Source organism: Amphiprion ocellaris, chromosome 1, assembly GCF_022539595.1.
Source record: "Amphiprion ocellaris isolate individual 3 ecotype Okinawa chromosome 1, ASM2253959v1, whole genome shotgun sequence".
Taxonomy (NCBI): domain Eukaryota; kingdom Metazoa; phylum Chordata; class Actinopteri; family Pomacentridae; genus Amphiprion; species Amphiprion ocellaris.
This window is the reverse complement of record NC_072766.1, coordinates 20732885-20759909: the sequence shown is the minus strand read 5'-3', so window position 1 is coordinate 20759909 and position 27025 is coordinate 20732885. Positions and strand designations below refer to the sequence as shown.

General features: G+C 37.7%; 2 protein-coding genes across 3 annotated transcripts in view; one reads left to right on the top strand and one right to left on the bottom strand.

Moving 5' to 3' along the window:
* The first annotated feature begins 2730 nt into the window (after positions 1-2730).
* On the top strand, positions 2731-10637 carry rec114 (REC114 meiotic recombination protein). The gene is made up of 6 exons (XM_023274925.3): positions 2731-3052; positions 5172-5261; positions 7960-8043; positions 8337-8510; positions 9628-9705; positions 10285-10637. The coding sequence occupies exons 1-6, from the start codon at positions 2969-2971 to the stop codon at positions 10447-10449; spliced, it is 675 nt and encodes a 224-aa protein (XP_023130693.2). The 5' UTR covers positions 2731-2968; the 3' UTR covers positions 10450-10637.
* A 52-nt stretch (positions 10638-10689) lies between these two features.
* The window catches only part of nptnb (neuroplastin b), a 28868-nt gene continuing 12532 nt past the window's right edge, over positions 10690-27025 (bottom strand). For both annotated transcript variants that reach the window (XM_023274927.3, XM_023274930.3), the window contains 7 exons: positions 21940-22114; positions 20512-20606; positions 17222-17355; positions 16788-17061; positions 12120-12141; positions 11938-12011; positions 10690-11846 (listed from right to left, as the gene is read on the bottom strand). In XM_023274927.3, the coding sequence (XP_023130695.1) occupies positions 11951-12011; positions 12120-12141; positions 16788-17061; positions 17222-17355; positions 20512-20606; positions 21940-22114 (761 nt within the window). In that variant the 3' untranslated portion in view covers positions 10690-11846; positions 11938-11950. The remainder of the gene's footprint in view (positions 11847-11937; positions 12012-12119; positions 12142-16787; positions 17062-17221; positions 17356-20511; positions 20607-21939; positions 22115-27025) is intronic.

The following is a 27025-nucleotide window of genomic DNA, read 5'->3' as shown; positions in this document are numbered from 1 at the left end:
ATTAGCCTTTCAACACGATTAGTTAACACAATGTACCATTAGAACACAGGAGTGATGGTTGTCTAAACAGTGAGAACAATGATGAAATGCTCCGACACATCCTCAAGACAAGTCATGCATGATCGTCAGCCTCTGCTGGAAACTTTGACAAATTCTGATCTCAGGAAATTGTGAATAGATTTAAATTTTTTTTTCCCTCGTTGGCTTATAATTATATGACGTAGTAGCACAGACTAAAGCATCATATTGTCAACAGCTTCGATGTGATTAACTAATAATATTGCCCAAAAAACAATGGTACCTATAATTGTGAAAAACCAAAAGTAAAATTTTGTCAGTATTTCCTTTAACTACTATTCAATGCTCGTTCTTCTATGCATGGGTACAGTTTGACAGGATTTAAACTGGCCTCCTTCATATGTGGAATGTCTTGGGCTCTATGTCATGTTCATCGAGCCATTCCTGAACAGTTTTTGTAGGAGGGTGGTGTCAATTGTCCTGCTTAGAGAGGTCACTACTGTGGGTTAGGTTTTGTTGTCCCTGATCAGTGTGCATTTAAAGGGTCTACATAAAATTACTGCATTAGTCTCAAAAGTCCAGTTACACAGTCATGTATCAAACTGGAAAGAAAAATCGTGGACACAGCATTTGATTTACACTTAAACTATAAAATTTTTAAATTAAGTTTTCATTTCCCCTTCAAAAAAGAGCAACATTTATTTTTTTAAAGCTTTCTTATAGCTTTTTTTTTTATATGAAGTTTTCAGAGATTTTAGTTCAGGTATAGTGGTTGCAGGTCATTACCGGACTTGTAGAGTATGTAGAAGAAAATTCTCAATTCAGATGTTTTAAGACAAAGAGCAAGAGAGGCATGTGTTTGGAACTAGCATCTCCCACGAGTCATAGATGCACCAAATGTACTGTTGTATACTGTATGTGAGAAATGCTTCCGTAGACGCACTGAATGTAGAGCAAAAATTTATACCTACAAAATCAGCATAGCTGTCCGCTTTAGAATGTCCACTTGATTCTATGAAATTAAGAACTTTTGTATGACTCAAAAAGATTTCTTAATGTATTCAGTCCTATGATGATGTTAACACTATTGTTAAAGGTACTGCCAGGAATCAGAGTTTTAACTTACTGAGGTTTTTGTGAAATACTTTGTGAGTCATTATACTTTCTCTGTCTGTCTTCTGTCCTATATCTCACCGTTACTGTGGTCTGCCTCTCTTGTTAGTCAAGAATATATTAAACAGATCTAAGAGGCACAAAGGGATAAAGACTATTAAGGCTGATACTGCCTAACTGCTCAAATCAAATTTGTCATTTTTAGTGATGCAGAGCAAAGAAGATCTGGAATAATATATGGTTTTGTCTAAAGATGGAATTATACTTATTAAAAGTTAAACATAAACTTCTCTGTGAACCTGTGCAGGAAACGGTGCTGTGGGTAACTGCAGATCACAAAGGCTTGCAGAGAGGCTGGCATACACACTTCTCAATCTAAACTATGTGATATACGAACCTGAGTGTGAAGCAAGTTGATTGGTTGACTCCTGTGAGTAGGTGGGTTTGCAACAGAGAGAAAGAAATGTGAACATACACCAAACAACTAAAGGGTAAGCCAAGTCTAAGTATGCCCGACTCACATGAACACTGCCTACATGTATAGTCTGAAATAGTATAACTCGAGCATTAGGATGTATCCAAGTGAACCATGTTACTGAGCCAGCATTCACAATACCAGAGCCCAGAGAATGGTACACCTACATGGAGCACAGCCAATAATTATCCACCATTATAATTAGCGATGCTGGAACATTTCATCAGTCTTAAGGTTAAAATAAATCCCCACTGACTACAAACCATCTAACACCTTGAAATGTTGGCTGGTAGGTCTAATGCGTCAAAACAGGTTATCATTGGAAAACAGGAAAACTCACCAGCCCGAAATCCGTCCCAACATCAAGTGGGAAGGAATCAAAGTCGCCCACCAGGTGTTGGTGGATGGCCAGAGGATCATCAGGAGCTGACGGCCATCCTTGAACAGAAAATAGGTTTCAAATCCTCTACCCATGTGAGCACCTGTCATCGTTTACATGATGAGACAGGAAACAGCTCTGTTTGCCGACGAAATAATGCTGAACCTTGATTTTCTTACAGAAATCTGTAATGTTCCTTTAAAATCATTTCTTTTTACCACTGTCACATATCATACATCCATACATTATCTATGCACCACTTAATCCTCATTAGGGTTGTGGGGGGCTGCAGCCTATCCCAGCTGCCTTAGGGTAAAGACAGGGGACACCCTGGACAGGTTGGCAGTCTGTCACAGGGTTACACAGAAAGACAAACGAGCACACTCACATTCACACCTAGGGATCACTTAGGATTACCAATTAACCTCAGCATATTTTTGGACTGTGGGGGGAAGCCGGAGTACCCTAGAAAGCCCACGCATGCACAGGGAGAAAATGCAAACTCCATGCAGAAAGATCCCAGGCCCAGGCCAGACACAAACTGGGGATCTTCTCACTGCAAGGCAACAGTGCTACATATACAATTTAACTGTAACAGAGATTATGGGAGAGCTACACAACAAGAACTGTGTTTCCTCTGACAGTTAAAGGCTTTTACTGTCTTGAAGTGCATGTGAGGATTGTATTGTATCAGCTACCATCGAAATACCAAGAGTGAATTGAAAACAAACCTTGGAATCGCTGCAGAACTGAGTACAATCTTAAGCAAAGGTCTTACAATACAAAGACAGTAAAAAGCTTTTACTCTAAAAGGCGAAAAGCTCTGAACATCTATCTATGTATCTTTCTATCTATCCATCCCTCACGTCTTCCGTCTTGCGTCAACACCCAAACTGTCCTGCTCGCGCTATCCGGAAGTTAGCAGCTTAGATGGTGCTTTGCTAGACAACATCAAATTTTAGTTGACAACTCATTAGCTTGAAATGACCACCAGTCTGACATGGAGGTTAAAACGCTACGGGCGTTTCGTCCCCTCCTCCAGAGAGACAGGAGGGAAGCCTTGGAAGGTAACTTAAGTTCACTTGGTAGCTATTAGGCGGCGTTACGCTAACTAGCTTAACGTCGTTTTTGTGTAAGCTAACCTCGCTCTATTTCGCGTTGCATACTCCAACTTAAGCTGGTAGCTACCGTCGTTACATGTGTCTTGTACTATTAATGAGGGCAATTATAGAAAATTTAAAATTCACCTTTTGTAAAGTTAATTGGGTTTCTACTCTAGACCTACCTTCTAGCTAGAACACAGGTTGTGGCTCCAAGGGCGGGTCTTTCTTTTTTACCTGCTTTCTATCCTGTTTAGCAGCTTAGCTAACATTTTTACCTTTGACCGCTTTAAATGTGTTTTTGTACTCCTTATCTATCCTAATACTCCTCTCCATTGCACAATAAAATATTTACCAAATTATTATTGTTGCTTTCTGATTACCCATGCAGTAAGACTGTCAATATTCACAAATAGGGGCAAGTAGAATAATAAAATGTATCGGCAAATATGAATTGCTGTGTTATTCCAGCACTTCCAACAAAGGGTGATCAAATTTACCAAAGTATATTTATATTACGCATATTATCAAAAGAAATCTGTGCGTTTACTATAAACGCAGTCACAGATGGTCATCAAAGTGTAGCTACAGCACATTGGGTTTGGTAGCCCAAATTGTCTTTATTTGAGTATAAAAGTGTAGTCACCATAGGTTTAAAGATGATATTTAGGATCATGTATTCTAAACTAACTCCGAACATATATATGTCAACATAACAAAATGGCCATTGTCACTGATACAGCTTTCATTTTGCATCTAAAAAGAAGGCTGTAGCCTTTTTAGTTTATGTCAGAGAATTTGTGTTGTAAGACCTTTGTTTGAAAGTTTACTCAGTTCTGCAGTGATTCCCAGTTCTGTTTTAAATTCAGTTTTGGTATTCGTGTGGTGGCTGATACAAAATCAGAATACTCACATGCACTTCAAGACACATAAACAAATCTCCAGAAATAGGTTGAAAATTCAGCTGTAGCTTATTCAAAGTAATGCTAAAGGAGTAAATATGTGTACAAGCAAAAATGCTAATACACTGCTGTAGATAAGTAAGAAAAAACATGCAAGACTTTATGTAGAAATTTGCATGTTATTCAGTAATTATTGGGCATTCTACATGAACCTGAACGAAGTAACTCTGACAGGAGAGTTTGACAAAAGCTAATTTATGTATATACTTCCAGTAATTAGATAATGCTGTTCCTAAAGGTGTTACATTCTAGAAAAACATTTGTAGTGGGAAATTAAATCTGTGCAATGCTGGTCACACTCTGTTATACTGGTAATGGTAATATAATATTGTGTGGATGATGAGTGGGAGTCTGCATTGCCTTCTAATGTCACGCACAATCAGGTCTCATAATTTTCTAATAATCATGTTTTCACTTTGTCATAAACTTTAAATTGCCATTGAATTGTGTTATGTTTCTAGTTAGTCGTCTTCAAGATAGTTTGGGAAGACAAAATAAGGAAAGAAACCATTGTGGTTTTAGCTTTCATTAACTGCATCAGACTCTAGATGGCAAGCTGGAGCTGTATATTTTCTGTGAAGACAGGGACGAGTGGCTCTGAAACTAAAATATACCTACATTGTACAGTATACTTCATGAAAAGTCTGAGAATAATAGGCATACATTCAGAGCTATTTATCTAAAATTAGTCTAAGGGCTTTTTACAGTCAACCCATAAAACTACCACACTACAGAGTGAAATGTACAATTCAAGGTGATTTTTGACTGTGGAATTACAAGAATTTACCAGACTGGTTTCATACTAAAAAGTAATTATTTCAAATATCTATGGTCCACATTAGGTAGTTCACCTTTGTGAGGAACATTTTAATCCATTTTTTTTTAAATGACATAAAGCACACACTAGATTGTCAAAGCAGGTGCTCTATAGCTCAGAATGGACAACCTTATAATGCTGTGCTGAACTATATGGTACTATATAACTGTGTCCTTTACCTTAATCTGTAACGGTTACCCATGTTATCATGTAAGCAAACACCTAACACCATTCCAGAGAGCATACATCTAGAGCACTTGTCAGGAAATCTAATAAGTAATTCATTAATATTCTTTCTCTTCATTAGGTATTTGAGGCCCTAGGTGACAAACCTGTAATTGTCCTCACAATAGTGGAATCGGGATACTTGCTGATATTGCAAGGACAAGAAAGTTTGGTAAGGAAACTATGTGACTGTTTTTAGTTTATTTGTTTATGTTTTCATGGATTTCCCCTTTGGCATGCACACAACATCTGAAGGATAAGCCTCATATTCCAGATTCCAGATTGTGGTACACTGTTTTGATCCAACCTTATGGATGAAGTTGTTAGTGGTGTGAAGGAAATTCTTTCTTTAAAGGTTTAATATCATCCATTTAATTCATTATACTGTTGATTCAAACCTTAAGAATGTGCAATGGAATCATCTTGGAACCTGACTTGTATATGATTCATTGTATTCATGACTTGACCTTTCAGGAAATGAGATTAAAAGTAAAAAAAAAAACAAAAAAACCCTAGCCTATGGATGGTGTCATGGTTCAGTATACTATGTACTTTGAACGTTTGTTATTATAGATTAGAATATGCAGAGTTTGTGGTTCAAAATGTAAAGGATATTTTGACAAAAATGAACATGTAGTAAAGACTTAAGTCACATGAATACAAAGAAATAATCTGTTTAATTTTTTGCAGCTGTTCTGCAGGCTACATCAATTAATTTACACTTCTAGAATGCAGCAGATGTCAGTGCAATAAACAATGTCATACAAGAGTCTATTGCAATGTTGCAATGTACCTTCAGATGAAATTATGTACCCACTTCAAAGTAACAAATTGAAGCCATAGGGGAATTCTTGGAAATCATTTAAAGCTGCAGCTGCAAATGTCATGCTCTAACACTGGCAATCTATACTATGTCACAGTTATTATTGTTGGTTGTGCTCCTCCATATGGAGGGAACACTAAATACGAATTCTATTAATTAGTAGCTAAGCTGTGCAAAAATGATATTTGTGGTGGAACATGACGACTGTGCCACCCTCCTCAAGAAGAGAGACATTTATAATATTCTACTACATTTAGTAGTTGTTTGTCTGTTTTTGTGCTTTTAGATTTATATTGAAAAATAATTGTACACACATACATACATACACACACACACACACATACAATTTCCTTTGCAGAATCAATAACAGAAGTCCTCTTTCCAGATAAAATCTTCGATGAAGGCCATATGAAATATTCTGCTGAAGATCTTGGCATTTCTGCTTAAATCTGTTGGGCTTTGCCTGCAGTGTCTCAGATGGGTATAGCTAAATATTTCTCAGAACCTCTAGCATACTGTTTCAAAATTGCTTAGAGATATTATCGGTATAATGTTCAAGTTCAGGCTCACAAAAAGCTCAAAACCTCTTCAGGCTTGGTTAACATTTTTATTAAAATATTTTACTTGGTAGTAAAGTTCACATGCAGAAATGAAAAGTCAACGCTGCCCTGCAGACAACAGAAATTTGAGGGACTACTCAATGTCTCATTAATGGTGTTCTGGCAGGAGACGCAGCTATCTTGCTGTGCCAGGTTGCTGAGCCAGACAGATATTCAGGTCAGACTGCAGAGAGCTTTCACTGAGGACGTTAGACTGGTCTATTATAGATTGGTGCAGTGAATGCTCAGGAACTTTCAATACAGAGAGCTCCGACCTATAGGCTATGATAAGGTCTGACGGAAACTTTCCAAACTGTCTTTGAACATAGCTAATATTGGCTGTCTTAAAGAGAATCGGGGCGTTACTAAGGATCTTCAGCAGTCAACTCAGAGTATGGATACTCCTGAAAAACCAGGCAGAACTTCGCAAAACCTATCTGTAAATGCATTTATATCTTGAAATTATGCATACTGAAAAAAGGAAAAAAACAACATCAAATTTGTTTCAGTAAACGTTTGGTCCACTTTGAGCCATCACATCCGCTCTAACGATCCTTGGCACTGAATCTCTGAGTTTTATCACTTTAGCAAGTATAATAAACCAGTTTTCCAAAAGGTTGAAATTAACATCTTACACATTGGTCTACAAGTTGCCTTCAACTAGGATGGAGCTGGTGACTGTAAATGCCATAGCAAATGATTTACATTACTTTCGTACTTGTCGAACCAGTAATGACTCCTTGTGCCCTGTATGGAAGCATCTGCATTTGTCAGATTTTTCTACACACACTTACTAAGGATTTTCTTTTCATTAATTAACAGTACAGTAGGTACCTAAGTTAGGGTTTTAATGAGATTTCATATCTATATCCAAGAAATGTGTCCATAATTAGTATGTAATGAAGAATTTGGATATTCTGCAGAAACAGACTTTACCACCCCTAAATTACTAAGCATTATAAAACTGTCAGTTTTAAACGTCTATTATTAACACTTGATTTGGATTGATGGTGCTACGTTTCAGAAAAGCACATACTGCATGGCACATTGCAGTTGTTTGAAGGAAAATCTACTTGATATGAATAATTGTTATTTTTAAAGTCAAAACAAATGTATTTGTGAAATGTTTTTGACAAAATCATAATATAGGCTATTGTTTGCTTGTTGCTTGATGCCCGCTTCTGTGAACAAAGCTTATAATCCTCACAGCTGAAGCTCAGAGGCTCAGAGGTTACTGAGTAAACAGAGACCCCTGCAGACAGTTTCGTGTAACATTTTTTTCCCTATCAGCTTCACAGCTGTGATGGTTTCTTTTGTATATAATTTGGATCCAATAATTTGTAAAAAAGCATCAAAAATATTATGTTATCTATAAGTAGAAGTCACCAATGGAAAAAAGGATTTTATTTACTGGCTGCTAAAGATGTTTTTCTCTGGTCTTTTTCCAGGATACAATTCCTTTGCTCTGTGGCTCTGATTCTCTCAAAGTACATCAGAAATCTGATAACTTGTTAGTTCGCTTTACTGTGCAGGTGAGTCATGAGATCCATTTCAGTCAGTGGTTAGCATTCATTTCAAGGTAAACTTAACTCTCCTTCTAAGAAACCATTACATTACCGTAACAAAAATGAAAACTACTAATACATGGCTGCCTCATACTTCAGCTGCTTGAATATTCCTTTTAAGTCTCCCTGTATACCCAAGCTTTTTTTTTCTTAATGAGATGCTGATTTCACAAAGGAAACACAGAAACCACAGATTGTGTTTTCATTGGCACAGTTTATACTGACAGATACAGACTGAGTGTATTTGTGGATTTCTGCAGGGAGAGAGCCGCATGGTAAGGATGCAGTTTGATGGAAGAGGCAGAACCGAGGCCATAGATGAGTGTTCAAGTGCTGTGGCAAAGCTGATGGAGTATGTTCCTGTCACCACTCAGGATGACGTCCCACTGCACCCTAATCAGCCACCTACTGAGGGCCCTGCACCAGCAACACAGGTAGCCCACCGTACATTTCAGCAAATGCAATTTCTATATCGAAATCAGGACTGATGCACAAATCCTTTATTTTTAGAAATCCCCAAAATAGGTGGTAACTTGAAGCTTGCACTAGCTGTACAATATCAAAAAATCAATGTGTCTTTCTTCCTGCTGGAGTTTCGATTTATTGAAATTTGTAAAGGATCTTTTGTGTAACCATTTATTGTATAATATTTTGTAAATTGAGTAATGGTATCATCCTAATGCTAAAACGACATTACTGAAGTTTTCTTAGATGCATCACTCAAGAACAGTGGTTATGCCACAAAGCTGTGGTCATCTTCATCAACAGTGGCCATATTATTCCCACTAGATGGTGCTATTTACAACCCTGTCCGATTATTGGAGGTGCCGTGTCAGATACAGCAGGTGGAGTAAGATACACTATATAATGTGTATGAATTATTGACTAACCACAGTACAGGATGTGGTTTAGATTACAACATGCTCCACCCTGAACATACAATCACAGAGGAATGTAAAACAATCATATAATTGATTTATAAATACAAATATTAAAATGGCATCACCCTGAAGCCACTCAGAAAATTAGTTCTTAATATTGCTTTAGGCAATCAAATTGTTAATTATGAAAACAAACCTTTGTCTCTTGAGGCTAAAAAATATCAATAACAAAAAAAGAAAAACAGCAAAACATGGCATTAAGCCATTTAAGCGTAGGAAATGTATGCTCTCAATGGCATACTGTTGGAATGAGATTGTTGTTGCTTTATTATTCAGTTCTGCTAAATGGCTGTAGTCACTTTATATATTGTCATGTCACAACATATGGGTAATTACAAATGGGATCCTGAGGTGAAACTTACATCCAGCTTTTCTAGGCTTAACAGCTTTAAACATGAAGGACTGTGAACGGAATGGAGTCCACTATGGGGCTGAAGTTGACCTTTAGCAAACAGACACACTGAAGGAGTTCACAGTGAAGATGAAAGGCCTTTGCGGGGTGGATATCTTTCAATTAGTAATGAGGCCATTGATTGGTCTCTTAACCCTGTGGTTTCATGTCGTGTTTGTCAAATCTTTTATTCGTCTTTTGTGTGTCACTCTGTGCTAGCATACTTGTCAAGGGAAGGCTGTGGGAGTTGAGCCTGAGGTCGTCCAAGGATCTTTGTCCATCAAGCGCCTTACCCAGGTATTAATTGCTAAAAGCGAAACGCAGTGAACAGCAGGTCATGAAACGCTAACACCTAACAAAGTTAAACATTCGCTGCATTTATTGTAATTTTGTGTTAAGCTTAGACTGCTGGACTTCAATATATAAATGAATGTCACATTCAAGCTCTTGCCAGCCAAATTTCCATAATGATGAATAAGCCTATTAGTGGCAGGTAAATCTTTCTGTATTCCATAGTATAGGCTACCAGAGTTGCTAATTTGATTTTCAGTGGTGACATTCCTGCACTGGTGCACCGGTAGCGACATGTTTACATCAGCCAGCAATGATTGATTTGCCAGAGCTGAAGAGGGAAGCGGCTATAGCAACAGTGACAGAGTAGACTACACAACTAGGAGTATGGTGGGAAAACCTAGAGTTGCTACTGAGCCAGATAGAAAGTCCGCACTGCAGTGTTAACCAAGGAGCACAGTGTTTTTATTGATTTTCACGAGGCACATGACTTTCATTTAAATGTATTTAAATTGTTAATTTTAACACAGGCTACTCAGTTTCTTCAATTTAATTTTACTGAAATATCCTCTTGACCTTCCGCAGCACTTCTTGGGAGAGGCTGCTTTGACTCTGCCTAAAATGTATCATCGCAGTTCTTTGGCACAAGGTGACTTGGAGTCCATCTTGCGTGTTTGTATGTTGGATCCCACCTTTTATGCATTTGTAGAGAATATGGAGGGGGAACTGAAGAAACTGCTTGAAGAGTAAAGAATCCTAACAACAGTTGAAGGCAGAAAGGTCAAGTCAGTGCAAAGTGTGTACGTGTGTGTTTTCTTCTACAGTTTGTGTAGGCTGTGCATTTTGGAGGTGGAGCATTTCTTGCTGTGCTGCTGGTGTTCTCTGAAATGCTTTTACACATTATTTGCTATGGTATATGGATATAGAGGATAATTTGAATGGTATTGGTTCAGTTGGTTAGAAGACTTGCAAATAAAAAAAAAAACTGGATTCATTTTTAAACTTTTTATTCAGAAAAAAAAATATTGGTCTCACTCATTTGTTTGATCGTGGCTATATACTCTGGTCCCTCTGTTCCCATCTTAATGCAGGCCCATTTCCACCGCAACACACATGGATACATTGTATTGAAAGAGGAGTCATGCAGCTACAGCAGTGAATTTTGCTATGCCAGCTTCCAAGTGATCCCACAATATTAAAGCTTCACTGAGTAAAACAAACTGCCCTCCATATATCTATTTAAGAATACATATTGCATAGGATTATAGCCATGCTATACAGTTAGAGAGAAAAATAAAAATAAAAAATCAATTAATGAAATTGGGAAATATAAAAAAAATATTATTTTTTTTTACAGATTTCCTATCATTTGAACACTCATACTTCAACATATACAAGACATCTAAGTTACTCTGGAAAGAAAATAAAAATAATACACATATCATTTTTGTTAAGATAGTTAAACACACAGTAATCATTTTCTGTAAGCACTCTCAATTAAATTTAAATACTGCCAGTCATTGAAGCCCTTGCTTCACAATAAAAGTTCTGTTAAAAGTAGACTTGTCACAAATCAAATATAGTTAAATGACCATGATATGCTGTACAAATTTCCAAGAATAAAACTAATATATATATATATATATATATATATATATATATATATATATATATATATATATATATATATATATATATATATATATATATATAAACAAGGATGACTCCATAAAAAAACATAGGTCATTTTGGATGCAAAAAAAAGCCACACGAGGGATAACAACAGAAAATGTCTATTCTGAGTATCCTATTGCGTAATTATCTTGCATGCATTGTACATGATATGTAATACAAAAGGGATCACCTCATCTGAGGATATGATAAAATTAATGAAGGAGACATCAACATCACATTAAAAATGTGTACACCTCTGTGGTGGTTTTAGTCATTATTCGTCAGCCTGAATTCTCCATGTAAGACTGAATAAGGCATGCTTAAGACAGCCATTATGTTCTTTTTGTTGCCAGTGTTATGCTGATATTGTTTCTCATAAAATGAGACAAGATATGCTTTTTCAAAACTGCCCGGAGCTCTATCCATCTCTGATACCTTCATGAAGTCAAAAAAATGCAGTTTAGCCATCTCATCTGTGGAGAGAAAATCAAGAGAAGGCGTGACTATGGATAATCCTCACAGTCAGTTCTATATTTAGCACCCATCCCCTATAACAGTGCTCACTTGAGTAAATTGCTTATTTTGTATTCCTCTGGCGAATATTTTTGTCCTTGTGGTTGTTTGTTGAATTTGTTTTCCTAGGAAAGAAGTAGTTAAGATTTAGTGACCTACAGGTAAAAGGCAAGTCACACAACCCAGTACTTCCATATGAATTACATGTCAGCAATACAAGTATGTTTACTTACATGGTTCCAACTGGTTCATCATCTTTGACATGCGGAGAGAAGAGGACAAAAAAAAGCACACTGTGAGATTAAGATAACAGAAAAATGCCTCTCTTGCATGTTTCAGCACATTTACTGCTAATATGGACTGTGCTGTTATCAAAGTTTTCCTGTTTTCCCAGGCAGCTATTAGTTCACTGTAATTTCAAAATGGTACGAAAATCAACTTTCTTACACCTGAAATTTTCTGCAAACAGCAAAAAAAATTGAGACAATTCTTTATTTGTGCATTTGTATTGTGCAGTAAGGCAGCTGGAAACACAGCTTGCCTTGAATACTTGAATTGTGGTGTGGTACAGTCATGCAGTGGTAGGACGCTCTGACATTACAGACGTGGGAGTCAGCTGCTGAAAAGCTTATACTGTACACGCTGGTATGTATATGTTTTTATGTCTGACAATCACAGCATGAATGTGAAATTGGCAGCTTCTTACACTATAAACAATGTGGACACCAATGGCTGCTTGGGTAAAGAAAAAAACACATTCAGAAAAACGCAACTATTTGAATTTGGAAAATGATCAGCAGTGACATTTAGAGTTGAAGGGCTGAAATGTGAAAAAAAAAAATACTGTGACATGGTCCCTGAAAGAGCAGCTTTATCACCAAACATTGAAAACTTAACCTCACACACCATCTGAGTCTCATCTGGTTCCTGTTCATTTCAGACTGAGCATATGTGTAGGAGGGTTACAGATGGCTCACTTAAAGCCATCTTTTAATTACACTCAGTGATTTCATAGTGATTTTGACAGTGCCTGGTACATGGGTGTGATAGTGTAACTGACTTGGCATAAAGACATGTATCTCCTCGAAGCTGTCTCTTAGCATCGAAAGGATGTATCCAGCCCTTACACTAGTACATGAACTTAATGAAAATATAGATTATTAGTTTAATCAGTTTTCTTAGTCCGGAAAACACATACAATTGTCATTCTTGCTAACTATGTGGTAGTGCAGTAAACAACATGCAGTGCATTACAATGCAGCAGTAAGGAATACTGCAGGCAGAACTGGTGAATAGTCGTGAATATTGTTGCACCGATAAAAAAGTTAGTTCTAAATCCCACAGCCTAGGGGTTGACAAGGTGGTCGGTGTTTTGCATACAGATGAAATGTGTTAACAGGTAAATAACCAGTCACAGTGAGATATTTTCCATGCAGTTGTAAGTCTGAGATAAGCAGCATTAGCAGCATTCCATGGCATTAAAATGGAGCAGATTATGGCAGTTATAATGTTAGACAAAAACATGGTTCTGTGACACCTTGGAGGAGGAACATCTGTCAGCATATATCACTATTTTCACACCTCATATTTATACACCACAAAAGCTATGTTTACTATTATGGCTTTGCAAGCACAACAGCAAATAACAGATTTTTACTGTGTGAGATTAACAAACAATAATAATCATTCATAATCATTGTACCACATCAAGTCAGACTGCATCAGTTGTAATTTCACTTCTTTACTTAAAAAAATACAGTATGTGGTTGCAAGATTCATAGCTTAAGATTTGTCTTATTACATAAAGTCAGCTGTTATTTAGGAAATCATCACACAGCAAAACCTGTAATTTCAGCAACTGGTTTTGAAACATAGGATAGAAATGTCAGCCTCTGCACAGAGCCTTTGGCTGTGGAGTATAAAAGTGTTCAAACACAGCTAAGCCATCAAGAGACCAGAATTCATAATGCACACAGACAGGGGCCAAAACCTCTGGGAATACAGGATGCTAAAAGGAGATTTTAGAGAGGCTGTGCATCGTGAGCTGGGAGTCCTCATTCCTGATTTGAATGGCATAAACATGGCAAATATAATCTACCTTAATCGCTTCATTTTTGCAGTAGATGAAACCAAACTAGAGGCCATGCAGCTTACTTGAGCCGTGTGGTTTATTTGTATCTGTGTGCGCATAAATCTGTTTCAAGCAAATACCAAACCCAAATGCGTATTTGTTTGCTTGTTTTTTTTTTTCTAATCACAAACATAAGAACACCTTTTACACTTGTGTTGAAAAATATACTTTATACATTCCATAGAATGACTATAAATACATACAGTGTCTTAATAGTTTGCTAAAGCTTTAAACTTCAAGAACCATTGTGGTAGCTCATATCTGTCCTATGAAAACATCTTAAACGTCAGTGAATATTATGTAGTTGCAAGTGATGTTTACAGTCATTAATAAGTGAACTGTGAAGCATCAATAAGCACTACTTTGGACCCCATTAAACGATTAATCTATTTCTAACCAGTCACCCTAGCCCTTGCTATGAGGGTTAAGTGTATGTGCAGAATTAAGAGGATCGAAATGAGAAGCAGCATCATGTCCGAAGAACAGTTTAAGACATTGGGGATTATCTGCTTAATAATCCTTGCACATTTTACATGGTAAATCTTTTTTTTTTTTTTTTTAATATATATTGAGCTAAGTAAATGAAAGGCAGGATGTACCCAGAATCTGTATTTGTTTAGTCTGTATTAGAGTGTGGCGTACAACTGCTGCCCAGCTGGAGTGATTCACATGAGTGGAATTACTGTGGAGGCTTTGTGTTTTGCTAGTGTTCATGTTGTATTTGAAAATGAAAAGAAGGCAAAGCCATATGAGTCGAGGTCAGACAGAATCTTTGGTGACTGGAGATGCCTTTGGGCTTTCTAGACGTTGTCATCTTGTGACAGTCTTGTGATTCTGTCTGCCTCCTGAAGCACGGGCCACTTCCTTAGTTTAAAGTGGAAAAAGCAATCTTGTGCATTTTGTACTAGATTTAACTAAACATAAAGTGTTAAAGTAAAAATACTCAGATATCTCCAGCTGAAAAGTGAGTGGATGGATACTAAATTAAATTAAGCTGCACTTTGTGTCATTTTTTTCCTGTACTTTTTATTTTTGTTTTCTTCATTTCTGTGTTTTCTGTGCATTTCTTTGTTCACATTAGATATAGTTTTGCTATATCAGCATACTGTTCTCCCTCAGACTGCAGATACTTACGCGTAACCTCAACTGGCCAACAGAGCTAAAGCTCTTGATGCTTTTTTAGTACTTTAGCAGTCAAGTACCTCTCTAATACTTCAACTATATTGGCCTGAATAGAGGAGAGTGTCTGTAGATGACATTGGAAAATAAGGGTTACCCTGTGTTAGAGGGCTAGACACTGAAATGCTCATACCAATATATGCTATTGAATGGAGCAAGTACCATTTGTTACACGGTGAGACTTAGTATTGGAAAATGGCCTAGGCGGGTTATAGCCTTAATATTATTGCAAGTCCAGATGGATCTATGTGCTGATTCAATGTGTGTTTGCTTTCCAGTAAGAGCCGTTTGTTGAGGCAGAAGTATTATGCAAAATGCATTGAAATGTTTGTTGTTTTACTTGTGTCAGGAAGACATCAAAATGAACCATGCAGAGAACACAAAACAATCCATTAGCTTTATATTTTTTGCTCACGAGTCAGCAGCGCAGCCTATTAAATACACTATGTTACGGCATGTTAAGCAAGTGAGTACACTTAACAAGCCAGGGTCATAGTTATTCAAACAATAGTGAAAATGATTCAAGACCTGCTTGTGTTTTTTAGTTGTTTTTTTTTTTAATAGGTAAAAGTAAAACTGAATATTAGGGCCTGTTCATCAGTGATGTGCATTTTGTATTTTAGATAATCTCCCCAGACTTAGGTTCTGAACTGGTTTAGGATTGTTTTATTAACTTCTTCCGCTCACGTGATTAAGTTGGATTAGTACAAATCTGCAAATTATTATTTATAACTACGATTCCTGACTAAAACTGATGGCTCTGTGAAGAAATACAAAACTGATTCCAGTATCTATCAAAGCATTTGCCTATCTCCTATAGAAACATATCAGATTTTATGGGTTCAACTTTATGGAAATGGCAATGAATGGAGACAAGTTTTTATTTCACCATAACTGGTACAAAGCAAACTGAATTTATTGTGTTAGTATTTCAGCAATATCTCGTCAGAGATCGTAATGTTTTTGGATGAACTGTAAGCTTGTAAAAACATACAAATTGACAGAAAGGGGGGAAAAAAATCTCCAAAACCATGCAGGATATCTCACTTACCACCCATTTAGATTATGTTGCCATTTGGAAAGAAGGGGGAAGGGGAAAAGAATCGTAACCAATTACATTATAAGTTGGGACTGATGTGTTTTATAGCGACAGGCTGGTAACCGCAGGTTGATTAACACTGTTATTCTTCTATCACAATCAAAACATCTGTAACCAGAATCATCATTATAGTACACAAATGTGTACAAATACACAAAATGTTTACCTGATGTGCATCTATACAGGTCATATTTGCATGTGTCTAAAATGTAGCTTACTGTTTATGTGACAATGTCCTTCGGTTCTCCTTTTGGCACACCATTCAAGAGCAAGAACACAAATCTTGTAACCACATGGTTCAAAGTTTACTTCCGTGCACATCTCTTGGCCATATATGAATTTACTTTCATTGTCATTTTGAATATTGCAATTATTAGACAATTTCTGTACCTGGACAACATTAAAGTGTCTCACAGGTTTTGGTTTGTAGTATTTTAAATAATATGTGATATATACATTCATACTTGATTAACAGAGAAAAAGTTTTCTTACCGTCCATAATGTCATCTGGCCTCTTGCGTTTCTCATACACAACGATGATGACTACTAGGATTATAATTTCTGCCAGCACACCCAGGAAAGGCCATAGTGGAGCGAGATGGCTGCGCACTCGTAGTATAGTGGTCTCAGCTGTGTTTCCAATCACGTTAGTGGCATTGCATTCATATTTTCCAGGATCTGTGTTTATATCCAGATTTAATATGTTGAGCTCTGTGTAGTTGTCTCTGTTAGTGATGAAGAAGCGTCCAGTGGAGTTGTCAATGTCCTGGAACACAATGACCATGTCTCAAAGTTAACTATGCTGAAAAAAAGAGTAGGTGAGAACAGTAGCATGCCCTCTACTGTGTCTGTCTATTGTGCCTGTACAGCTTCTTTTTTCTATTTTTTAGATTGATATACTGTATATATACAACATGCACACATACTGTGTAGGATGTTCCGTCCACTTTACGCCATGTCCAGGTGGGATGTGGGTAGCCGACAGACTTGCAGTAAAGCATTGCATTTTCCCCCTCATTTTTATTTTCACTTCGTTTGTGGCCAGTGATGTCAGGTTTTGCTGGAAAGGTAAAATAAATAAATACAATTGATCATTAGCTGAGTTGGCAGAAGTAAGACAGTCAAAGGAACGTTTAAAATCCTACCAGATGGCAAGAATAAAGAAAGCCTGATTGGCTGTTTGGCGATGCTAACATTGTGTGTTATTCAGATGTCTAGGTAACAGAGAGCAGTGTAATTAAGAGTCTCTACTGTAGGGATTGATTCACTGAAAAGGCTCCATTTTCTTTGAAATTTGCAGACATATTGCAGGCAACAAGAATCATAGTAGGCTCTTTGCAGATAATTTCAGAAATCAGCGTTGCTTTGCATCATCTGGTTTAAGTCGTGTCATTTCACACAGAGCTGAGTTAATTTGTGCTGTATATCGTTTCCTCCATTTCAATTTCTCACTTGACTACTCAGAATTAATTTTGTATGTTAAGGTAAATTGTTACCTACACTCTACTTGGCAATTTACTTTGAACACCTGGTCATTTCAACATTTTATGATTTACTGATTAATTTCACAAACTGCAGCGCCCATGAATCTTTCACATAGGCATACTATCACAACCTTATCGGGGCTATAGTTAAATGCCTATTAAATAGCTGTAGCTAAGACTTATGTTTTTTTTATATGTTTAGTTTTTTTAATGGTATATACATACAGTATATTTGGTAATAGATATCAATTTTGCATAAAAAATGCAATGTGACTTAGCCTACCAGACAATGACATAAACCCTACATCCAAAACTGTACAGAATTAAGCAGAAAAGAGTATCATATTAAAACTTAAATTATTTTGAGAGCATGTACTATGCACCCCACACCAACCCAGTGAAATATCACTATGGAAAAGATAAAAAGCATTTCAATACAATTCATAATGATGTCATGGAAAGGGGTATCAATATGATATGAGAGCATCCAGATGTCCCCATTCAAAATAATTCTGCGGTCTATTTCACAAAAGCGATTCTAAGCCAAAGAATAACAGAGTAAATTGGCTCTTAATGAATAAACTGATAAAGAAAATGAAATAGAGAGGGTATGAATTTAATAAATTCAGGCACATGTCCTAAAGCATCGCAAGACATGCCAAGTCATACTGATCCATCAGTGGAGTCTCTCTCAAAGGTGAGACACAAATTCTGCTTTTAACTCTGCACAGCATCAAGTAGATAACTGTTCCTGCTTTTTCCACTAATCCCCAAAACTACAATAATTCCTTCCATGTAATTAAACAGGATAAGGGAGAGGCCTAGAGTGAGCATTTTTCAGCTGCGCATGGATAATAGAGCAGGAGGGGTCTGAGCTCTTTGGTGACATCATCCCACTCTAATTATGGTGCACACGTGCTCCCTGAGCAAGGGGAGTGGCCAAGCTCATTTGTGCCTTATCCTTACTGTATTATGTCCGTGACAGACAGCACAGAGACAGCCCTCAGAGTGGTGCTAAAACAGGCAGAAACCTCCATTTCACACTCTTGACTGTGATTATTAATCTCTGCGTGCTAGACAGTGGTAAAGTGACATATGAATGTGAGAGGGACGTGTGAGAAGAAGCAAGGTCATGGCTGTCAGACAGAATAAAAAAGAGTTGATTAAGATGACAACAGATGCTAAAGAGTGGTTGAATTCTTTGTTTAGTTGCTTTTCAGATTTTGCCAGTGTATATGAAGCTACGGCATATGTTACGATTTTGATTTGTGCGCATTTTTTTTTTTTTTAAATCTCATTTTTCCTTGAGGAAAATGTGAAATTATCAGTGTGCACGTGAAAATATTTTCAAGGAGAAATGAGCTTGGCATTTATTAGAATTTGAGAAATATGAGGCACCAAATATGTATCTGTGGTAAGCTTAGTATCACAGACAATAAACTCCACTCCTGCCACAGAGATGGCTGGGACTTGATTCAGAGCCTTAATCCTACAACATCACAGAACCCTCCATCTGTTGCCTCTGAGCTGAGTCCTGCAAGGATGAGTGTGCCAAGGACACTGTAGGCGAGGGATCTCAGTGAACTGCTGCCAGAAGCGCAGTGCAAAGCTGGCTTGCTTAACAGTGGGCTTGCTACCTGGGTCACAAAAGATCTCAAACACTTCTAGAAAATCACAAAAACATTCAAGAACTGAAGAAAATGCCTTGTTTAGATCCAGCAATGGTACCTCCACTGAACATCAAAACACTCTATTTTAATGTTGTTGGGGGTTTTTTTTTGACACAGAATGCATAAAAATTTGAAGGACAAAATCATGCATCATCAGTTCAGTTTCTGAATTTCCCCCCAGGGGACAGATAGCAAGCCTCAACAGTCAGAGGCCTGCAGCCTAGTGATGGCTAGGACACTTCAGTTTGAATGGCGACAAGTCCCATCATCTCACAATCCAGTGAAAGCAGAACACACACGGTCATCACCCATGTTACGCAATCAGGCAGCGCTTTAAGACAGCCACAGAGTGAGAGTCAGGGCATGCTCAGTATGCACCATAGCCATGCCACAGCAAATTGGCTTAAGCACTACACTCAGGCGAGCTTCTCTTGAAGAGGGTTTCACTTGCCCTTTCTCAGGGAAGATTCCTTATTCAGGTTGATGGCTTCACTGTCAGCTTGAATGAAACCAACACAGTAGTTCTTTGGTTAGCTTCCCTGCTATTACACTGACTGTCCTAAATACTTGAACACTTAGTAATTCTATCAAATAAAAAAAGCAATTTAAAAGCATTAAACTAACTAATTTTGTAAGTCTCTCAGCCCTTAAGGATACCTCCTGGGATTGTGTGTTGCATATTTTGGAGAGCATGTGCAGTGCCTGTCCATTTCACTAGACTGTTGTCTCAGTGAAAGCCAAGAGTGACAACAGCCTCAGGAATACTCCCTGTCATCACCACAGCACCGGGTGAATTCAAACATCTTTGTCAACAAGTACTCTCCACCACAGCTGTAGGTGGTTGACTTTTGTAAGACACCATTAACTCTCTCTTTTTCGGCAAAAAACTGCAGATGACTTTACCACGTCATCATGCGGCAAGATAAAATTAAGGCAAGAGCTTTCTCAGAATTTCAGCGCACAAGAGAGAAAATCATTTGTTAGACATTTTTTCCTCAAGCGATCTGTGTGTCATTCAGGGAAAAAAAGTACGGTTGTCATTATGTCGCTGAGAAATCTTACCTTTTACTTCAATTGTAGCATTTGCATTTGGTGCCGTGTCAAATGTGTAAACACACATGTATTCACCAGAATCGTCTGCCCGTGGTTTAGTGATTCTGCAGCAAAATGCATAACAACAAATTATTCCATATATTTATCGGTCACTTACACTGTAAGTAGTCAAGTCAATAAAGTCAACTAATTTCAGTTTAACACTAGTAATTAGTTTGGACTACAGCAGTGAAAGCCTGTAGGACCCATGAGGCCATGAGAGGCAAAATGTTGGCATTATGCTGTTATATTACGGAACAGCAGCTCTCGGTTCTGCAGGGAAGGGCACCACAGGCTTTTTAGCTGTAATCTTCAGAGTATTACTGATGTAATGTGACAAGGAAGTGACCAATTGGTCTTATCTTGTGGCTAGAGAGAGTCTGTGGTATGTCTATGGGGGTGACAGTAGCTTTGTGCTTCAATGGTTATGTTGTGTGACAGCAGGAACTAACAACTAGTTGGTACTTTAGGCTATAATAGAGTTCTTTTATATTAAGATAAATGCATAGGTGTAGTTAAAAGTCTGGTTTAAGTAAGCAGTGATATGATACATGAATTTTGAAAATTACATTTTGACAAAGTCAGGAATTATTTCAACATCGATTTCAATCAGTGGTGGTTTGTGATCAATATACTTAGGATAGGATACCAAAATTTAGGAGGGTTTGTAACAAACTCTGGATTACTTAAGATTATTTCAATAAATCACAGATTACGAACAACAAAAGAACTACAAACCATAAAAACTACTGCTTCTACATTTCAGTGTATCGACATTTGTAGTGTCTTGCTATAGTGAACTGGCAGCAATGAAATGTACTATATAAGTAAAGTTGTCTGATTTCACACCATGGCATTTGTCTATTTATTTATGGGACATTGTACATATTGACAAGCATATGTATTTACGATTGGTCTCAGTAACTGCTTGAGGATGAGTGTACATAGAAGCTAATTTTGGTGAGCTGTTGTCTCTCACACGTCTGTGAGAACAGAGCAAAAATAGACTCACTGCTTGTAGAAAGGAAAAGGTCTGTCCCACTTACAAGCAAGTGCTTACCATCAGTTAGCCAAGCAGAAAAACAAACCTGAGTTACCCATTTAGGAGAAATGTGTGAAGCGCTCCCATTTCCAACGAGGCGCTAATCTGTATAATGCCTTTGTCTTTGCCTGTTCTCTAAGAATTCCTCCAGACCCCCACTGAGACATATATAAGTATGCAAGATTACCTCAGCATTGGTTTTGTTCACATAACTACTTCCATTTTACACGGCACATTTAGACAAATTCTCGATGGATTCTCATTCACTTTCCACTGCTGAGAGCATTTATTATGCACATTGTCTTCACTCCCAAACTTTGTCCTACTTACAACTTGGAGGGAAAGCTGTTGGTCACCTGTATGTTGTGTTCCTCTGCTCTGTCCTTGTGTTGGGGATCTCATGTCCATTCTTCATCCAGAAGCTTTCCTTGTGGGGCGTGTGAGCAGTGGTGAGGTTACACTGAAGGGTAACTGGTTTACCAGAGGTGTCCGCTGTCAGGATAGTCTGATCAGAGGCATTGATCTTTGGTTCTGGAAGACAGAGACAGTCAAACCTTATCCCAGAACTAGGGTTCAAAGCTGTTTTAATGCTTCTTCCCATGCTGGAATAGCTGTAGGCTGTATTCTTTTTTTATATGAGCCGTGTAGGAGGATGTCTATGAAGTGAAGTGAAGTTCACAAAACAAATAAACAAAAAGCATAATAAGTACATGAAACCGCTGGAATGCCTTGTATCAACCATTTTATCTTCAAAGTAAAAATGTAGTATTTTTGAACAAAGCATGCGAGTGCTTCATTTGTCTGATGAAATGCAGTAATACACAGTAACGCTACATCAACTCACCATAATCAAATATGAATTTTGACTGTTACACTGTCTCCAAGGGGATAGGCCAAATAGAGGCTATGTTGTGAGTGATATATGCCGTAATTTTGATGCTTAATTCAGGAAACTGTATTAAAGATCCTTACCCTACACCTCTAGACTCACATAAGTCATGGGGATCAGGAGCCTCATTTATAACCATTGAGCAGTTATAAAACAGAGCTTACATATTCCGCTTCCCACAGAAAAGTTGACCTTCATCAAATATTCATCCATAACATACACCATCTACAGTATCTTATAGGCCACCAGTGTTATTTGTGTTTGCACTTCATTTTTAACCTATAATTAAACTTTTTTTTTTGCCTTTCCTCAAAAATGTATGTCCTGATCTCTTTTTAACACAACCACATTGAGATCATCATTACATAGCATTACATTTCTTTGTAGAATGGAGAATAGACTATCAGTAGACTTCAAACAATCATTTCATATTTTAAATGTTGCATTAACTACAATTTTACTTTAGTCACACATAGTTATACATATATACCACCTACACTCCACTGTGAAACTGAGACAAACACCTATATGCTTGATTTTGGAGCTAAATACTGCATTGTTTGCTGATATTGAGTCTGTCTAGATGTTAAACAAACACCAGGCGGTGTGTCACTGTGCCTGAACACCCAGGTGCAGCTAAGCACACCTCCATGTCTGATCACAGCGGTGTTTAATTTGGGAAATTGTCCTGTTTGCTGCTGCAGCCGTCAGCTTCTCCAACTTTGTTGTGTTGGTAATGCCGCCTCCATCCACAGGAGCAATACGTACATCTTTATTGATTAGTGGTTTGCGTTGACCATTTATGGTTAATTGTGGGAGTGTAGTGGGCGAAATATGAAGCTCACATTTTCAGTTAATTGTTAGTTGCACACGGCTTTATAAATGAGACCCTGACGATTGATGTAATACCGAACAGACCTTTGGCATTTTACATTTCTGCTGAATAAGCAGTGAAACTTTTGAACTGCTAGCCATGCTGTTTACTAAGCAATACCAGGGTCCATTTCTCAAGGACGATCAGGGAAGCAGGAGGTGTCATCTGAGAGCGAGGCGCCCTTTGCTCTGTCTTGACTAGTGAGCAGGAATCCTCCTCCGCACTGCCCCTCCTCCTCCAAGGCGGGCCAACCATGGCAACGATGGAGCCCCCGAGGGGAGGAGCGGAGAGGGGAAGCATCTAATCCTACTACTGCCTGCTGCTGCAAGACCACTAGCAAGGCAAAGGGGAAGAGAGGGGGAAAGAAGGGCTACTGACACTGACAATTGACGTCTATTAGCGTTCATGGCACCCTCTTCCTGCAATGCTGTAATACTCAATAGCTAAGGGGACATCTCTCCCCCTCCCCCCTTAAATCTCTCTCTCTCCCCCACCAAGCAGAGCCACATGTACTATTAATAGTATCTTCGAAACATGCGTACACACACACACACACACACAACATGAGGTACATAAATTAACATTTAGCAAACACGGCACAGTGGTCCACAGGCGATTTAACCACAAGGTTGTTTGTAGGACACCTTGTCACAACTTAAAATGTGGTAACTGCTGGATAATATATCACCACATCAGAATGTAACCAATATAAAATGTTGCTCTAAATGAGTCAACGTGAAACCTAATCCCCCTTTTCTCCTCTAGCGGGTTCTCTAATACACTGCTGCACTGAGATTGATATGTCCAATCAACTGACAGCTACTTGACAGCTTTGTTTAAATGTCAAGTACAGCTGCATTTTATTACATTTTGCCATGATGTATGAAATTAATTAAATGAAAAAAACTGGCACATAATAACCAACTTGGCAAGATGTATATTAGGGGAACATTATGTAATTGTAAAAGGCAAGGCGGGCCTCAAATCATGACATTATAGCACAAAGGGAATAGTGGGCCCTCTGAGCACGTGGTTGAGCTAAATGATTTGAACCACTCATTCTTAATAAAATATGCAATTTTCATTTTTTTTGGTCAATTTTGGAATAACACATTTGTGTAACTTGGCAGTACAATCAGTGGAACTTCACACACCGTTATGACCGTGAAATATGTCTCAGAGACTTGCTTATTTTGAAAAAAGCTTCTTTGATTTTAGGTGAAATAGTTTAAATATCAATTCCTTTACCTGAACCAATAACATCTGGTGATTTTTGTTACATCCAGCTGATCCTAGAGGTTGGATCGTATCAATTAATTTTAAAAATCCACTGAAATCTATTGAATGCAGACAGTTTAAGTGATACTCCACACAAAATCTACTTGGTCATGAAACACTTACCTATAAAAAAGTGACTGAAAGAGATTTGCTGTTTACCTTTCAGAGAAAGCAGCTGTGTCCTGTATTATTAAAATTCAAGTGAAATGTTTTTTATGCTGGAAAAAAAAAGAGAAAAAATTCAGACATATCTCTCAAGCCTATTCTACTGGTATTTGTGTGGATGTTAACCACAGAGTTTCAAGACGAATGACAAAAAGGCATATAATGCAGAAACTGTATTTAGCCATATTTTGGTGTGACAATCAGCAGTGATGCAGGAGTTGATAGAGAAGTCTCTGTTAACATTTTAATATATATATTTTTTGTCTGGCTTTAAAACTTGTCACCATTGAAGTAAGTTGGATAAATTAAAGCAAATCACAACTGCAGTTCCTTTTTAAGGAATAGAGCAGCATTTTCAGAAATATGCTCATTTGCTTTCTTGTTGAGAATCAAATACAAGGACCAAAGCCACTTTCATGTCTGTATGCAATACATGAACAATGAGTAGCGCCAGCTGCCAGGCCGTTTAGCTGTGCACGAAGACTAGTAACAGCTGAGTCTAGCCAAGAAATGGCAACTTTAGTCACTCTATTACCATTTTTCTAGTGTTTTGTACGGATTTATCAAACATGTTAATTGGTACCTACTGCTACTTGCAGACAGAGACAGGCTAACTGTTTCTGCATTTTTTTTTTTCTGTTCTTCATGCCAAAGTAGGGCTAACTGGCTGCTGGATGTGGCAGCATAGACAAGAGTGGTATCACTGTTTCCCAAAATGTTAAACTATTCCTTTAATATAGAACCTACAATATTTTCAGAGTTTGAGTACAGTATCACTTGTAGCACATGTACAAAGTATAAATGGTGTATCTCCTGTTCCCCTTACTGAAAAATCCAAATGCCAAATCGAGTAGTAAGTGAAAGGCTTTGCAATGGAAATGAAATACTGCATATATATTAATATACTGTATATACAGATTTAGGTATATTTGTACAGAGTGATTCACATTCACAAACTAAATTAAGCAAAACTAGAAGGCCAAAACAAGACAATCAGACCGTAGCACATTCCCGAACTACAAACTATACATTCATATCAAAGGGCTAATATGTATAGCCTGTAATATACATGTAATAATTAGGATATTACATGTATATGCAAAGAACATTTACTCCTCAGTAATGACAGAATATGTTTAGTGAGGATCTGAACTGTTTGAAAGTAGGAGAGTCGACGACACATATATGAGACATCTGAACAGCTGCTGTCGATTGGACTTCTTATAAGAGTGGAAATTACATCAGCACCTAATAAAATAATAGCAACACGTGAATCAAAATTTGCCAGTCCAATCAGAAGAGCCAGCGAAAACCAGACTCATCTAAACTTCTCAGAGAGCTTCACTATGATTAACAACATTCCACATCTCCCCGTGCTCCAGTGGGCAGAGCACTAAAGCATGCACAGATTAGAAGGGTCCAGTTGAAATTCACTTTGCTTGACTGTTTGTGTGCATAGAGCAGAGGGTTAAAGGATATAATGTCATTACTGATTCACAGTCACACACTTAATGGCTGAGAAGGCACAAGGTACCACATTGCATAAGCAGATCCAGAGAGACCGTAGTGTAGAAATGAAATCTGTCTCATCTAAAATGAGACACTCAAGGCCCCCACGTGGTCGTATCCTTTATTGGATTACCACACACAATTTGAAAGCAGAAAATGTTTGCTTTTATCAGGAAGGAGTTGACAGCAGGAATCACTGTTTTACACCTTAACGGATCCCTCCTTGTGTCTTCTTACAGTCCCATTTACACTGTGCCCAGAGTGAGAAAGCCAAATCAAAAGCAGCATTACTTCAAAGCACCACTAGGATTCCACCGCATTTGGCAGGCAGGGCTTTGAAGTAAATAAAACAATCCACGCAACGCAGGAGACACGACATAAAGAAATAAGTATCACAAATAACTCTAGGAGTAGAAAATGGGAGGAAATTAGGACACAGAGAAAAAGATAATGATCAGAGTATTATAAAAGGGCACATGAGACAGTAAGAACAAAGGTTTGGTGTGGGAGGAAAAGAGGGAAATGTAGATAGAGACTGGGTAAAGTTCCTGGGTTTGTGGTCATTTACAACAAGATGCTCAAGGGATTTGGGGAGAGACAGGGAATTTAGTGACTTCAGAGGAAAAGAACAAAAATATTTACTAACCAAGTTTAACATTAATGAAAACAAAACACAAAGGACAAAGACTACCATAAGGGATTTCAACTATTTGAATATTTTTTTCTG

Excerpts from the sequence above, each read along its gene's own strand:
- rec114 (XM_023274925.3), top strand. The coding sequence starts at position 2,969 with ATGACCACCAGTCTGACATGGAGGTTAAAACGCTACGGGCGTTTCGTC. Across the intron at positions 3,053-5,171 it reads CAGGAGGGAAGCCTTGGAAG|GTATTTGAGGCCCTAGGTGA; the intron begins GTAACTTAAGTT and ends TCTCTTCATTAG. Across the intron at positions 8,044-8,336 it reads TAGTTCGCTTTACTGTGCAG|GGAGAGAGCCGCATGGTAAG; the intron begins GTGAGTCATGAG and ends GGATTTCTGCAG.